Here is a 16572-nt window from a genome sequence, read left to right on the forward strand (position 1 = left end):
AACACTGGTGTTGGGTATACTCTTGTTTTTTCAAGGTAAATTAATTAATGCATCGATCTTTAACCATAGTTTGAAATCCCACAACTTTTTTTTCCCCAAAGCAGGTGTGTATAAAACAGCCTGAGAGGTGAAAGCAACCAGGAATAAATATCAAACACATGATCACATCAATAAATGAATAAATAAAGTGGATACATACTTTACCCTGCATTGAACATGTGGGAGACAGTTTAAATCATCAATAAAAGATTCAGGCTTTAAACATTAAAACATTCTTTTGCATGAACAAATACTGTCTACAATATACTTTGAAATACTGTAGAAGGTTACATCAACAAATGCAACAATTTCGACTATTAATTTCATTACTAGTTCATTTTTAAGTTCAGAATACATATAATACAGTAAATGTTTACTCATGTAAAAGCCGAATATCGTGATTATAAAAAAGAATATATTTGGAATGTGAAAAAAGGGCCCTCTTTCTGTAAAGGTTTTTTTGCAGAGTGAAGACTTTACTTATTCATTCTTTACAGTATTTTCAAAGATAATCATTTTAAGTTGATTTCATTGATGAGAAACAAGTACAGTAGTTTAGGTTTTTAAAACACAAAAATAATAAATACTTTGGAGTAAAATAATATGTTTAATAATATCAAAAATGGCTGAGATACAGTAGTATGTAAAGGTATCTGAACCTTTTGGAATTTCTCACATTTCTGCGTAAACTCACCATCAAATGTGATCTGACCTTTATCAAAATCACACAGATGAAAAAACAGTGTCTGTTTTAACTAAAACCACCCAAACTATTATAGGTTTTCATATTTTAATGAGGATAGCATGCACATAATGACAGAAGGGGGAAAAATAAGGAAGTGAACTCTCTACCTAAGGAGACTTAAAGAGCAATTGAAACCAATTTTTACCAAACATTTTAGGTCAGGTGTGTGCCCAATCACTGATGAGTGGTTTAAAGCTGCCCTGCCCACTATAAAACACACACCTGGTAAGAATTGTCTTGATGAGTAGCATAGTCTGGTGCACCATGGCTCGGTCAAAAGAGCTGTCTGAAGACCTGCGATCAAGGATTGTTGATTTGTATATGCTGGGAAAGGATCCAAAACGATCTCTAAAAGTCTGGATGTTCATCAATCGACAGTCAGAGGTATTGTCTACAAATGGAGAGAGTTTGGTTGCTTCTCTCCCAAGAAGTGGCTGTCCACCAAAGATGACGCCAAGAGTTCAACGCAGAATACTCAGAGAGGTAAAAAAGAACCATAAAGTGTCTGCTAAAGACTTACAGAAATCACAGTCCAATATCTACGTGCACACATCAACTATATGTAAAACTATGGCCAAGAATGCTGTTCATGGGAGGACTCCACGGAAGAAGCCACTGCTGTCAAGAAAAACAAAACATTGTTGTTCGTTCGATGTTTGCGAAAAGGCAGTTGGACGATCAGCAGAGGTTTTGGCAAAACATTTTGTGGACTGATGAAACCAAAGTTGAATTGTTATGGAGTAACACACAATATCATATGTGAAGGAAAAATGGAACAGTTCACCAACATCAACACCTCATCTCCACCGTGAAGCATGGTGGAGGGAGCATCATGATTTGGGGCTGTTTTGCTACCTCAGGGCCTGGACAACTTGAAATCATTAATGGAAGAATGAAATCAAAAGTTTATCAGGATGTTTTGCAGGAAAACCTGAGGCCATCTGTCAGACAATTGAAGCTAAAAAGAGGATGGATGCTGCAACAAGACAATGATCCAAAACACAGAAGTAAATCAACTTCAGAATGGTTTCAGAAGAACAAACTACACGTTCTGGAGTGGCAACGTCAAAGTACAGAATTTAACCCCATTCAGATACTGTGGCGTGACCTAAAGACAGAAATTACTGCCAGGCATCCCAGGAATCTGGCTGAACTACAGCAGTTTTATAGAGAAGAATGGGCCAAGATTAGTCCTGATCGATGTGCCAGACTGATCTGCAGCTACAGGAAGCGTCTGGTTAAAGTTTTATTGCTGCCAAAGGAAATATTAAATGTGATGGTTCACTTACTTATTTTTCCGCCTTCTGTCATTGTTTGCATACTATCCTCATTAAAATATGACAACCTATAATTGTTTGGGTGGTTTTAGTTCAAGCAGACACAGTTTTTTCATCTGTGTGATTTTGACAAAGATCAGATCACATTTCATTGGGATTTTATGCAGAAATGTGGGAAATTCCAAAAGGTTCAGATACTTTTTCATACCCCTGTATATTCAAGTGACCCGTGACAATGTGACAGTGAGCATGCATAACAAGATGCTGACACTTAAGCAGTTAAATGGAATATAGCCATCGTTGATTTTATTGTGAACGCACGTACATGAACGGACTACTGATTTGAAAGTATGTTTTTAGTCATACAGTCGAGCATAAGTTTGCAAGCATGTTTACGATGAAGTCAAGGAAAGTTCTCACTAAGCTCTACTCTGGCAAACAACTAGCAACACACAGAAAACAAGACAACTATTCATGTCGATATAAAAAGTCTACAAACCCTTGTTCGAAAGCCATGTTAATGTGATGTTAAATAATGAGACCATGATAAATAATGTTTTTTTTAAGCATAAATCCAATATGGCAAAGAACACAATCTGTATTGGTCTCATTTTGTTCATGTCACAAGAACATGACATTCAAACAGGGATATGTAGACTTTTTACATTCACGCTACATTGACGCTTAATGACACAGAACGTCAAAATAAGAAGACATTTTTTGCAGCAAACAACATCCTGCCTTATAGAGAACCGTGTTACCAAGGTGCTTGTGGATATAAGATTAGGTAAACTTGCCAAATAGAATTATCAGATATGCATCAGTGTTTTTGTCAAAGATGATTATGACAGAAATATTTTGTCGACGAACTATATGTAGGCAACATAGATACTTCTGAGAATTAAAACGATATGCACGTACCTGAGCCAGCTTCATCATCATGTGAGCAAAGACGTGAAGAAACCCCACAATAGCATCCCAAAGCCTGCTATGGGCCAGAGACTGTTGGTTTCCAGTGCAAGGCCCCTAAAAGAGATATTACTCTACACTCAGTAGGCGAAAAAAGCAGAAAATTTAAATGTACTTTTAGTTTTTTTTACCTGGATATATTCAGTGAGACTGTTAAAAATCTGTTTGGCGACTGTCATCGCTTTAGAGAAATTCTTCTTTCCTGGCTCATCGATGATGTCCTTGCCAGAGTAATACCAGTAGAAGTCACTGATCGATTCCTTCCCAAAGAAAAGAACGCATAATGATGTCGTGAAATATCTTGATTTCCAAAATAATAAAGGATGAACAGCTTTAATTTGAGACCTGCAGTCTGAGCAAGTAATCGACCGTACAGATGATGATGTTAATAGTTGTTGTGCTTCCGATTTGCGTCCTTAAGTAGTTCTGAAAGTCTGCAAGAAGGACAGAGGTGATTTCAGTAACAGTTCATCAACATTTTGAGAAATGTATTTCACTCTTACCGTTATTGTGACCCTCACAGAGCAGCTGCAAGAAGCGAAAGAGGTCACAAGTAAACTCGTCATCTGCCATGACCTTCTCATCTAAATCAAAGAAAGATTTTAAATGAGATACAAATGAAACATTTTCTCCTGGTTAAGGTTTTAAGTGTAAAATCAGCTTCTTGTATCTTTTTTATTTACCATATTTATCGGACTATAAGTCGCACCCGAGTATAAATAGCACTAGACAAAAAAATGAGTGATGAAGAGATTAAAAAAAACAAAAAAAACTATATAGGTCCCACCGGAGTATAAGTCACATAATTTGGGGGAAATTTATTTGATAAAATCCAACACCAAGAACAGACATTTCATCCTAAAAGGCAATTTAAAATAAAAATAGAAAAGAGAACAGGCTGAAGTGTAAGGTATGCTAACATTATGTGATGCATAAACAACGGACTATGCCCGGTATGTTAACATAACATAGCTATTAAGAGTTATTAAAGAAACTATAGCATAGAGAACATGCTAACAAGCTTAACAAACCATCAGTATTACTCCAAAATACCGAAATAACTTGTGAAATGATAAAATCATGTGTAAATAATTTCACACCTCAGTCGCTCCAGAGTATAAATTGCACACCCGGCCAAACTATGGAAGAAAAAAAAAAACTGCGACTTATAGTCCGAAAAATCACAATAATTACATCTGAATGACCCAATGGCTCATTTTGAATAACAATTTTGCCAAAATTGTAGACTCATTTTTTTCTTATTTTTAAACTCAGCTGTGGTACTAACAAATAAGCAGCAGCAATATTGCATGCACATGACATGAAATAGCATAAAAAGACAAACTATAACACCATATTCCATTGCAGGGCCGGCCCAGCCTATACGCAGACTATGCAGCTGTTTAGGGCCCCTGACCACTAAGGGGCCCCAAATCTGGCAATTGTTTCATTTATATTCTATGTTGTTTACTACAGTTTGCTTTATTTGACTTTTGTGAGTTTTGATACTTGATTACAAGCTTAAAAAAATAAAAGTTCTTCCTTCTTTTTGCTCCTCTTTTAGAAAAAGGTTTGGCGCTATCTACTGTAAGTACTGACAATCATTTGGGGTGAGAAGTTTGAAGTATGCAGTGCAACAAAATCTGATTAATATACAAAATATAGACGTATGGGTTGGATTGCATGTATGGGTTTCACAGTAAACTGTGACGAAATCGTGGGACAAAAATATGGGCCCCTTTGCATTATTTTGCTTAGGGCCCCCAAATGGCCTGGGCCGGCCCTGTTCCATTGATAGCGTTAACATTAACCACTGCAGCATTCAGCCGTGAACTGGTCATTTGGAGCAGATTCAGATTTGAGTAGCAGCATTTTTAAAGAAGGAAATCCCAAATGACTGAAAATACAGTTACTGGTAGACAAAAGTCTTCCCAGTGCACCGGTGGCTGTAGTGATATCATACGCATACACAGACATGTACAGATTTTACTGCAGGGAATCATAAAAGATTATTTAAGGTTGGGTTTTCATTTTTGCTCGATATGTACAAACCTACATAATAGTACTGGATTATACTGTATATTGGTGAAAATATCATAGGATGTGGATGACATTACTAGTCATGATACAATGAGTTCTCACAAGAAGAACAGTAGAATGAGCATGTGAATGGGGGGATTGCATTCCATTATTCTGCCATAATTCCGATATGAAGCTCAATATGGCAGACAGTTTTTTTTTTTTTTTAATTCAAATCTACAACAGATGTTTTTCATCAAATAGAAACAGGGATGAAAACATTAAGCATAAATGCATGACTTTATCAATGAAATCCAACTAATATGTTGTGAGTAGGGATGTCTCGATCTGCATATTTTTGCACCCAAGTCCGAGTCACCAGATTTTTAGAAGCAGTCGATACAGAGTCCCGATCTGATACCAATTTTTTTTTCCCCCAAAAGTTCCAAACATGTTACTGTCCCACCATGGCACCTTCATAATGTGAATTATTTTTAAGGCAACACTAGGTAACTTTTCAGTTTTGTCGATTTTATCGTCGCTTGGTGGAAAAAAGCGCTAGTGTTTTGCTTGCCTGGTACACCAGACTCCCCGCCGTTCCAGCTATTGAGTCTGGCCACCATTCAGCAGATACAATTTCCAGGGCGGAGCAAGCCACAGCAAACAGACAGCAGAGTAGACCAATCAGTGACGGGCAGACGTGACGTTAGTAAAATGACGAGGGCAGGACGAGGGACTTGCGCGCGGAAGCAAACATACGACGAGAGCGGAGTTTATTCAACATGGCTAGCGCGAGACAGACTGTTGTCAATGACTCGTGTCGATGTGTTTTTGGTAATTTAATACTGATTTTACCGTGGATTGGAACATATTCTCGGCTCTCCTGTTCACCATCTGTGTTGTTGTGGAGACGACTTTCGACGCGCAAGAGTGACGCAAATAAACAAATCTGATTTGTCGATTGATTTTGTACCTGCTCGAGAGGCCGTTAATGGGCTGGGTCCCAGACATTTCTCTAAGTGTTTGAAAAATACAGGGAGAACAGTCTGGCCGTGCCAGGCAAGAGTTTTGCAATAAGGAAGACTGCGTTTCCCATGAGGACCAGTGCACACCCACACAGTGTTGTAAAATCATGATCTCCCGGTCGCCTGGATTTAAACAACGTTTGTTTCCAGCGACTGTGAAGGATGAATAGTATTAAGGTAATGCATCCAATTGTGGCTAAACAATAGCATATGACGGTTAGCAACCATGTGGTTTAGTGTGGCTAACCCCCCTACCCCACTTGAACTCGTCAGCGCTAACGAGTTCGGTTGGGGTGGTGGGTGTCACGCCAGCAACTGAAAGTCGGGCCAATGTTTATTCTTGAGTATCCTTTTATCGCTAGTAGCCTCCCTTTTTTTCCTCCCCAGACAAAACTTTTTGTCTCTTTCGTTGCTCTGCCATCTTTGAAGAATTCGCGTAAAGAGTTCGCATCAACTTCCGTCTTTATAATGAATGAGGAAAGGGGGAAGTGACGTATACCGTAAAGCAGTCAGCACATTTGTAGTTTTTTTTTGTGTGGCAGGTGAGTGCCGGGGAAAGCGATACAGACCCCCTCAAGATATAAAGAGGTGTCATTCAACTCGATGTCAGTCGACATATCACAAATGTTATGAAAATGTTTTATAAGGGTTGAAAAGTTACCTAGTGTTGCTTTAAACAAGAATAATGGGTAACACTTTACAGTAAGGGTCCCTTAATTAACATTAGTTAATGCATTTTTAGACAGTAACTCATGTTTAAGTAACATGACAGTAATTCATTTAATCCCTGATCTAACATTTATTAATATATTAATTAACATGAGTTAATGCATTAGTTAATGCATTTTAAGGCAATAACTAATGTTTAAGTAACATTACAATAATTAAAATAATTGCTTATCTAACATTTAATAATGTATTAATTAATATGAGTTAATGCATTAATTAATGCATTCGTTAATGCATTCGTTAATGCATAACCAGACAGTAACTAATAGTTTGGTAAAATTAAAAATATATATCGGCCTATATAGGGTTAGGGTTTAGGGTTAGGGTTTGTTAACTTAAGCATTTATAATTTCTTAGTTAAGGGACACATGTGCTACACTTTACAATAAGGGTCCAAAAAGCATTCAGGAATGGTTAATAAAGGTTAAGAGGGGGGAACTTAAGCATTTATAATTTCTTAGCTAAGGGATACGTGTGCTACACTTTATAATAATGGTCCAAAAAACATTCAGTAATGGTTAATTAGGTTAAGTAATACTTAACATACTCACAAGTATTATTTAACCTAAATTAACCCACATACACCCACCGCCACTTTATTCGGTACAATATGCTAGTAACGGGTTTGGCCCCCTTTTGCCTTCACAACTGCCTCAATTCTTCGTGGCATAGATTCAACAAGGTGCTGGAAGTATTCCTCAGAGAGTTTGGTCCATATTGACATGATGGCATTACACAGTTGGTGCAGATTTGTCGGGTGCACATCCATGATGCGAATCTCCCGTTCCACCACATCCCAAAGATGCTCTATTGGATTGAGATCTGGTGACTGTGGAGGCCATTTGAGTACAGTGAACTTATTGTCATGTTCGAGAAACCAGTCTGAGATGATTCCAGCTTTATGACATGGAGCATTATCTTCCTGAAAGTAGCCATCAGAAGTTGGGTACATTGTGGTCATAAAGGGATGGACATGGTCAGCAACAATACTTAGGTAGGCTGTGGCATTCCAACGATCTTCAATTGGTACCAATGGGCCCAAAGAGTGCCAAGAAAAATATTCCCCACACCATTACACCACCACCACCAGCCTGAACCGTTGATACAAGGCAGGATGGATCCATGCAAATTCTGACCCTACCATCCAAATGTCGCAGCAGAAATCCAGACTCATCAGACCAGGCAACGTTTTTCCAATCTTCTATTGTCCAATTTCGATGAGCTTGTGCAAATTGTAGCCTCAGTTTCCTGTTCTTAACTGAAAGAAGTGGCACCCGGTGTGGTCTTCTGCTGCTGTAGCCCATCTGCCTCAAAGTTCGATGTACTGTGCGTTCAGAGATGCTATTCTGCCTACCTTGGTTGTAACGGGTGGTTATTTGAGTCACTGTTGCCTTTCTATCAGCTCAAACCAGTCTGGCCATTCTCCTCTCACCTTTGGCATCAACAAGGCATTTCCGCCCACGGAACTGCCGCTCATTGAATATTTTTTCTTTTTCGGACCATTCTCTGTAAACCCTAGAGATGGTTGTGCATGAAAATCCCAGTAGATCAGCAGTTTCTGAAATACTCAGACCAGCAGATCTGGCACCAACAACCATGCCACATTCAATGTCACTCAAATCACCTTTCTTCCCCATACTGATGATCGGTTTGAACTGCAGGAGATTGGCTTAAACCATGTCTACATGCCTAAATGCACTGAGTTGCCGCCATGTGATTGGCTGATTAGAAATTAAGTGTTAACCAGCAGTTGGACAGGTGTACTTAGTAAAGTTGCCGGTGAGTGTGTGTTCCTTAACTAAGAAATTATAAATGCTAAGTTACCAAACCCTAACTCTAAACCCTAACCCTATATAGACCTATATATTTTTTTATTTTACCAAACCATTAGTTACTGTCTGGTTATGCATTAACTAATGCAGTAACTAATGCATTAGCTAATGCATTAACTCACGGTAATTGATATATTCATAAATGTTAGATAGCAATTATATTAATTATTGTAATGTTACTTAAATATTAGTTATTGTCTAAAAATGCATTAACTAATGTTAATTAAGGGACCCTTATTGTAAAGTGTTACCAAATAATGTAGAAAAATTCTTGTCTTTATTAAATGCTTCATTGAGTGAGTCCACTCACGCTTTGACACTCACACTGCAGAGTTGCTGCAGCACACTTATGAAAATTTAACTATGATTGACAGATTTGTACCTTTGATCGTAGAGCTACCAAGCTTCTCTGGCAAGATCAAAGCTACAAATCTGTCAATCATCGTTAACTTTAAATACCAAACGCAAGTTGGACACTTTGGCCGCACTGCTTAGCAGGAGGAAGGGTGAGAACAACTGTGGCGCTGTATGAGCATGAAGCAGAACAATATAAATGCTGTATATTTTTAAAATCAAAAACCCGATCCTTTTCACTAGATTCCGATGCTCTGAAAAATGGCGCGATCGGCCCGATATTCGATCACGTGATCGGATCGAGGCATCCCTAGCTTTGAGAACACATTTCAAGATGTAGTTAGTTGTCACCAACAGAATGCAGATTAAGGTGAGAAAAATCAAGCAGATACCATTCTTTTTTTTTAGAATGAACAAGAAATGTGAGGAATGGTGCAAGTGACAAACATGAGTGCTATCCATTCAATCATCTCATAGTGAAGATGCAGCATTAGGGGGATAGGAGGAGGGAGAGGGAAGTAGAGGAGACAAGGAAGCAGATGGACAAACGATGATTTACCCCCATCTCGGCTCAACTCTGAGGACCATGAAAGGATGGATGAGGAAGATGTGGCAGACATTGTGGAATAGGGAGAGAGGATCAGTGTGTTGACAACAGTAGAGGACTGAGAGATGAGGAAGGGGAGATTAACAACATCCCATGGCAAAGTTCACCCAGCTACACTTTCAAATCAAGTCCCAAAATTTGATGAAAGTGAGGCCTAGCAGCAAAACGACTTGAAAAACAAACATACCGTTCCAAAAATTTTCAATTCATTAACACTTATTCAAGTATTAATGATATTTTATGTACAGTTAGAAAACAAGACATTCAATTAATATAGAGAACCCCTGATGAAGTTTTTAAGAATTACTGAATATGGAAAGCTAAACTGCGCTTCATAATCACTAGTAAAAATGAAGTCTACATTTGTTTTATTTATGTCGTTTGTTTGAATTAAAATGAATAATTATAATGACTTTACTACGAAAAAGTATCAGATAAGATAACCATGTCATCTCAGATGCATGTGCACAACATCAATGTAAGGTGATTATGGGCTTAATCTGCATTGTAAATTTATGCTTCATATGGATTGAGCCTTGCTTGTGGATGTGCTGTGAGTTTTTTTTTTAGATGCCACTAAGCATGTTATGTAAGACATAATTCAGTCTCATTCAGAAACTATATAAATCAAATTTCAATTGCTTGTTTTATTTGTAGCGCAGTTTGTTTATTCCCATTTTAGTCATGCTTTGCTGTAAATTTCATATTTAAAGAAATTTTCTGATTAAATTCAATGATGAGCAAAAGTATCATTTACAGTTACTAGCCATATATACAAATGTTGCTTTTGTCACAGTCTATGGCGGAAAACAGACAAGACTGAAAAAGCAATTTCTGCTCTTGTACTCCTCTTTAAAAGAAACTGCTGTATTCTAAGCCAAAACAACTGCTGTGTTTGATAGAACAATATGTCTATATGCTGCCATAGCAGATTCATGGCGCATTAAGCCCCAGTACTATTTTTAATTTGTCCGTTTTACCCTGAAAACCAGACGTCACGCAACCGTTTTTGTTTCAACCCAGCCATAAAACGAAGGTAATTAATTATATTTGTTATTCAAAATGTCTGTCGTTTTTAGCTTAAAATCATTGAATGATATCTCATATTTCATTAAAAAAAAAAAAAAAAAAAAACTTTAAAAAATGATTCACTTACAAATTTAAACTTTTAAACAAATTATGTCTCAATAAAAAAATGGCGTCTGTAAAAAAGTCACGGATATCTACCTCATAACTATCGCTTATTTGTATTTTTTTTGTTACTGCCGTATTTTCTCCGATATGTTAGATGATAAATAATCAATCCAAACAAAGAAGAAAAAAAAAAAAAACATTTATAAGGGTAAATAATGAAAAAGAAAATCTCGAACACTCCTTGATGTCTTCGATTTCTGCATCGTGACCCTTGTTATATTACCATGTTTCATCCATAAAATCCCCAAAAATCCAGCTGTGGCCATTCACAGCTGTGTCTTGACACTCAGTGATACATGCTACATGGAGTTTTTGGATCGAAACAAGGTAAGCACGCAATAATATCTCGTTAAAATCATGGCGTCTGTAATTCTGCTCTCGCGTGCGCTCACCTCCAGATAGGGTTTTGTTGTTTAAAAAACATTTTTTTTCTCAAAATGCCCTCCTGTTCAAAGTTTTTCTTCCCTCAGGAAATGCAGATTTGAAGCTTTCCAATGATGTATCACACATGCATATCAGACAATTTTGAAAGTTGGCCAAACCGGGGGTCTCACAGTGGAACTTCAAGTCACCTGAGTGTTTTCCGCCCTATATTATGTCATTGGAGTCCAGGTATTATAAGCATGTGCAACCCTGTAAAGGTTGGCATAATTGAATTTACAGTGACGAAAATACAGTACACATTTGGACACCCTGCTATTTTGCAAGTTCTCCCACTTAAAAATCCTGAAGGAGTCTGAAATTTTCATCGTAGGTGCATGTCCACTGTGAGAGAGATAATATAATTAGAAAAATCCAGAAATCACAATGCATGATTTTTCAACCTTTTATTTCTGTGATAGAGCTGCAAATAAGTATTTGAACACCTGTTTATCAGTTAGAATTCTGACCCTGAAAGACCTGTTCATGCGCCTATTAAAAGTCCACCACCAGTGTCGTCTCAGCTCTTTACGACAGGATTCAGAGTGCGGCATCTCCATCATTAAATCATTTGAAACTCAAATGGGAGGAAGAGTTGGGCGAGCAGCTTACTGATAACACCTGGCAAGCTGCTATTAGTTCAATCCATTCATCATCTATATGTATAAGACATGGTTTAATCCAGTTCAAGATTCTTCATAGGTTACACTGGCCACCAAGTAAAATTTCAAAACTGCATACAGGTGCCGATCCAGCATGTCCAAGATGTGGCCTTACCCCAGCTAATTTGAGCCACATGTTTTGGTTGTGTCCCAAGCTTTATGCATTCTGGAGAGAGATTTTCAATGCACTGTCCTCCTTATGCAACAAGGATATTGCGCCAAACTGCACAACAGCGTTGTTTGGGATTGTCCCATCAAATATGTTAGTTTCATTTCACCAGGCCAGTGCAATAGCTTTTATTACTTTACTCGCTAGGCGCATGATTTTATTTAATTGGAAAAAAACTGAGCCTCCATATTTTAAGAGCTTGATTGAAGACGTCATGGCCAACCTAAAATTGGAACACTTGAGACATGTTTCTAATGGCTCTCTCCAGACCTATGAAAAAACATGGCATCCATTTATAACCTTTTTTCAGACTGAATTTAAAACTTAGCTTTAGCGACCATCCAATGTGTAACAACCTTGCTTCCCCTTTATTTATTTATTTACTCATCCTATAATGAGTTCTCTGCTTTATATTCCAAGGTATTCAGATTCCCATATATTGTTTTGAAAATAATGCTGAACTTATGTGCCCCTCATGAAATACTCTTGGGTGCTGCCCAGTTCTTCCTACGTACCCATAGAGCCTGTGCTCCCCCTGAATCTTTGGAGTGGAATCATCAAATTAAGTAGCCGTATCTGATATCCCAGACTATGTACTTGTGTATGGTTAGTCTATGTTGTTTGAGTGTGTGCACTGATTGCTGCTTCAGTGTCAGTTTTTGGATAGCATTAATAGTCTGTTTTTGTTTATTCTATGTTGTTCTATATTGTTTATTATATGTTGCTTTGTTATGGAAACCATTAAAAAGATTTGAAACAACAACAAAAGTCCACCTCCACTCCATGTAATATCCTGAATCAGATACATTTGTTTGAGGTCGATAGCTGCATAAAGACATCTGTCCACCCCATACAATCAGGAAGACTCAAACTTGTAACATGGCCAAGACCAGAGAGCAGTCCAAAGACACCAGAGACAAAGTTGTTCACCTGCTGCTTGTAAGGGCTACGGAACAATTGCCAAGCAGCTTGGTGAAAAAAGGTCCACTGTTGGAGCAATCATTCGAAAATTGAAGAAGCTAAACGACTAAATGACGATCAATCTTAATCGGAGTGGAGCCCCATGTAAGATATCACCTCGTGGGGTCTCACTGGTCCTATGAAAGGTGAGGAATCAGCCCAGAACTACATGGCAGCAGTTGGTCAATGACCTGAAAAGAGCTGGGACCACTGTTTCCAAAGTTACTGTTGGTAATACACTAAGACAGGGGTACCCATCTGCCGGTACTGGTCCGTGGCCCGGCCGGTACTGGTCCGTGGCGCATTTGCTACCGGGCCGCACAGAAATAATAATTTATTAACGACCGCATTCTGGCCGAATTAACCCTGTGCTCATGCTTAACACACCAATATCCCTGTCTACTCTAGATATAATACTACAGGATAGACTAGAATGTTGTCATAGAAATCCATTGATAGGACTGCTGGCAGTACATCTTGTTATGTGTATATAATATATCTACAGTATGTGTGCTTGTCCTTGATAATAACATATTACTAGGGCGCGGACGCAGCACATTTGTTCCCGGTAAAAATTGGCCCCCACATGAGTGAAGATGACTGGAAAACAGACGTCTTTGGAGATATTTTTTACGGCGAAAATGGCACCTGACGAGCCAAAAGATGAGCCTACAACCTCGAAGACCCACGAACTGCGAAGGAGTGGATCCGTGACCCTTTTGTGAATAAACCCGGTGATTCGAGCATGTCTCAACAACAGGATGATCAGCTTGTAGAGATCGCAAATGACGGCGACCTTAAACGTACATTTGAGACAACAACTCTACCGAGGTTCTGGATTAAAGTCATTCTGGAATATCCTGACATCGCTACGAGAGCATTGAAAACCTTGCTACAATTTCCAACATCGTATCTTTGTGAAGCGGGCTTTTTAATTAATGCTTAACGACAAGGCGAAGCCGTTAATGGTGAGTGAGCGGTGTGCAGTTGTTGTGTGCAGCTAACATGGCAGAATGTATCTGAGGAGAACTTTTCTACATGTCCCTCCACGATCAAACGTAAGTTAATGTTCCTTTCCTTAAAGAAAGTTTGTAGTGTTAACTTTGGAATCGCTGCATTTGCGGCCATGTTTAACGTTACGCGCATGTGCAGAACCGCATCGTTGCAATTTTTGATGGGTTGCAAAATTTGTCAGAATACCGGTCCGTGAAAAAAAGACCCAAATAACACCGGTCCGTGGTGCAAAAAAGGTTGGGGACCCCTGCACTAAGATGTCAAGGTTTAAAAACATGCATGGCACGCAAGGTTCTCCTGCTTAAACCTGCACATGTCAAGGCTCGTCTTAAGTTTGCATATGAAAATTTGGATGATGCAGAGGACTCATGGGAGCAGGTTTTGTTGTCAGATGAGAGAAAAACAGAACTTATTGGTCATAATTCCACTAACCGTGTTTGGAGGAGGAAGAATGATGAGTACTATCCCAAGAACACCATCCCTACTGTGTAGGATAGGGGTGGTAGCATCATGCTTTGAGGGTGTTTTTCTGCATGTTGGACAGGACGAGTGCACTGTATTAAAGAGAGGATGACTGGGGCCCTGTATTGGGAGATTTTGGGGAACACTGAAGATGGGTCGTGGCTGGGTCTTCCAACATGACAATGACCCAAAGCATACAGCCAGGAAAACCAAGGAGTGGCTCCGTAAGAAGCATATCAAGGGTCTAGTATGGCCTAGCCAGTCTCCAGACTTAAACCCAATAGAAAACCTTTGGAGGAAGCTCAAACTCAGTGACAGCCCAGAAACCTGACTATATCTAGAGAAGATCTATGTGGAGGAGTGGGCCAACATCCCTCCTGCAGTGTGTGCAAACCTGGTGAAAAACTACAGGAAACGTTTGACCTCTGTAATTGCAAACAAAGGCTACTGTACCAAATATTAACATTAGTTCTCTCAGGTGTTCAAATACTGTACTTATTTGCAGCGGTATCACATGAATAAATCGTTTAAAAAATAAAAAATCATACATTGTGATTTCTGGATTTTTCTTTTTAGATTAACTCTCTCACTCAGTGAGAGAACTTTCAAAATAGCAGGGTGTTCAAATACTTATTCTCACTCAGTGAGAGAACTTTCAAAATAGCAGGGTGTTCAAATACTTATTTTCTTCACCGTATACCTATAATAATATTCAGAAAGGTGATTTGCGTGCTGAAGTTACTGACATAGAATTCATTAAAAAGACAAAAAGACTTACTAGTGCCTTCCTCTGAGACCATACCCAGCCCCTCTGCCTTGTTCTGCCTCTCAAAAGCATTCAGATCCAAGACACTGCAGACAATATGAGCAATGTATAGCTGTACTGTATACTATATGACTCCACTTCATTTTCACTACCTGCATGTTTGCATTAAGGCTTGGACACTCAAAAAGAAGCCAACATCCTTTTTATCTCTCAGGTACTCCAACATTTTCTGGGAACAAGTAAAAAATTGATATTTTAAAATTTTTGAATCATAATTGAAGCTTATCACGATAAAAATAAGGGAAATTAGGGCTTACCCGTTGAACCTCACTGTTTCCACCATTAAGAATGGAGATACCTAATTTGAGGGTTGTGGACACCATTGGGCCTGTCTCACCTAGAAGAGAAAAAATTAAGAGATGTCCGATATTATCGGGTAGCCGATAATATTGGCCGATGAAAGCATTTTAAAATGATATCGTATAATATCGACATCGGTTTTTCATTATCTGTTTTGGGCGAATATTAGGGCTGCAGTTATCGATTATTTTACTAGTTGATTAATCGATGAACTAGTTAGTTCGAATAATCGAGTAATCGGATAAGGAACATGAAAAATTTAAATACCTGAGCTGAGCCTCAAATGGTATAAAATAAATAAACAAATAAATAAATAAATAAATGAGGATCTATGTACAACAAAATAGAAATTGGCAATTTACGCTAGCTTAAATGCTATAAAATGCTGACTTTTTTTTTTTTTTTTTTTTTTACAATGCTCATAACAAATGGTTGAGACACATATTCCCACAAAAACAGCCAAATATACCTATAAACTAAATTACAAATGCATTAAAAAACATGAACTCAAACAAAAACTTAGCTTATGTTTGTCTTAGCAAGGAGCAGTTGGATTCAGCCATGTGAAATAAGGCAGACCAGAGGGCACTGTATCCACCCTAGTCAATAAAACTTAATACAAACACTTTCAAAATAAACCATTACAACGCCACTTTACTTAAACGAATACTTGAATGAACAAAATTTAATTCGAATATTTTTTTCTAATCGAATACTCAAGTTAATCGATTAATCGTTGCAGCACTAGCGAATATGCATGTTGCCTTCAAAGTGAATGTAGGAGCCTTCTGCCTTTGTACAAGAGCTGGTCACATTTTACGACAGCAGTTATGCTTATTGGCCATTTATGTCTCCACACTAAGATGCTTGTGAACAATATCATTATTAAAGCATCCAGTGGGGTATCACAATACAATTCGCCATAATATGTCTAAGACCACATATTTTGTGTCTGATTTTTGGGAGTTG

General features: G+C 38.2%; 1 protein-coding gene across 1 annotated transcript in view; it reads right to left on the reverse strand.

Moving 5' to 3' along the window:
• LOC130906415 (ryanodine receptor 1-like) overlaps positions 1-16572 on the reverse strand; it is a 115148-nt gene that overhangs the window by 25344 nt on the left and 73232 nt on the right. The window contains exons 83-89 of the mRNA XM_057820744.1: positions 15561-15640; positions 15396-15472; positions 15256-15329; positions 3534-3614; positions 3376-3464; positions 3162-3290; positions 2983-3087 (exon numbers count right to left, since the gene is read on the reverse strand). Of these exons, the coding sequence (XP_057676727.1) occupies positions 2983-3087; positions 3162-3290; positions 3376-3464; positions 3534-3614; positions 15256-15329; positions 15396-15472; positions 15561-15640 (635 nt within the window). The remainder of the gene's footprint in view (positions 1-2982; positions 3088-3161; positions 3291-3375; positions 3465-3533; positions 3615-15255; positions 15330-15395; positions 15473-15560; positions 15641-16572) is intronic.

Source organism: Corythoichthys intestinalis, chromosome 18 (assembly GCF_030265065.1).
Source record: "Corythoichthys intestinalis isolate RoL2023-P3 chromosome 18, ASM3026506v1, whole genome shotgun sequence".
In the NCBI taxonomy this organism is placed as follows: domain Eukaryota; kingdom Metazoa; phylum Chordata; class Actinopteri; order Syngnathiformes; family Syngnathidae; genus Corythoichthys; species Corythoichthys intestinalis.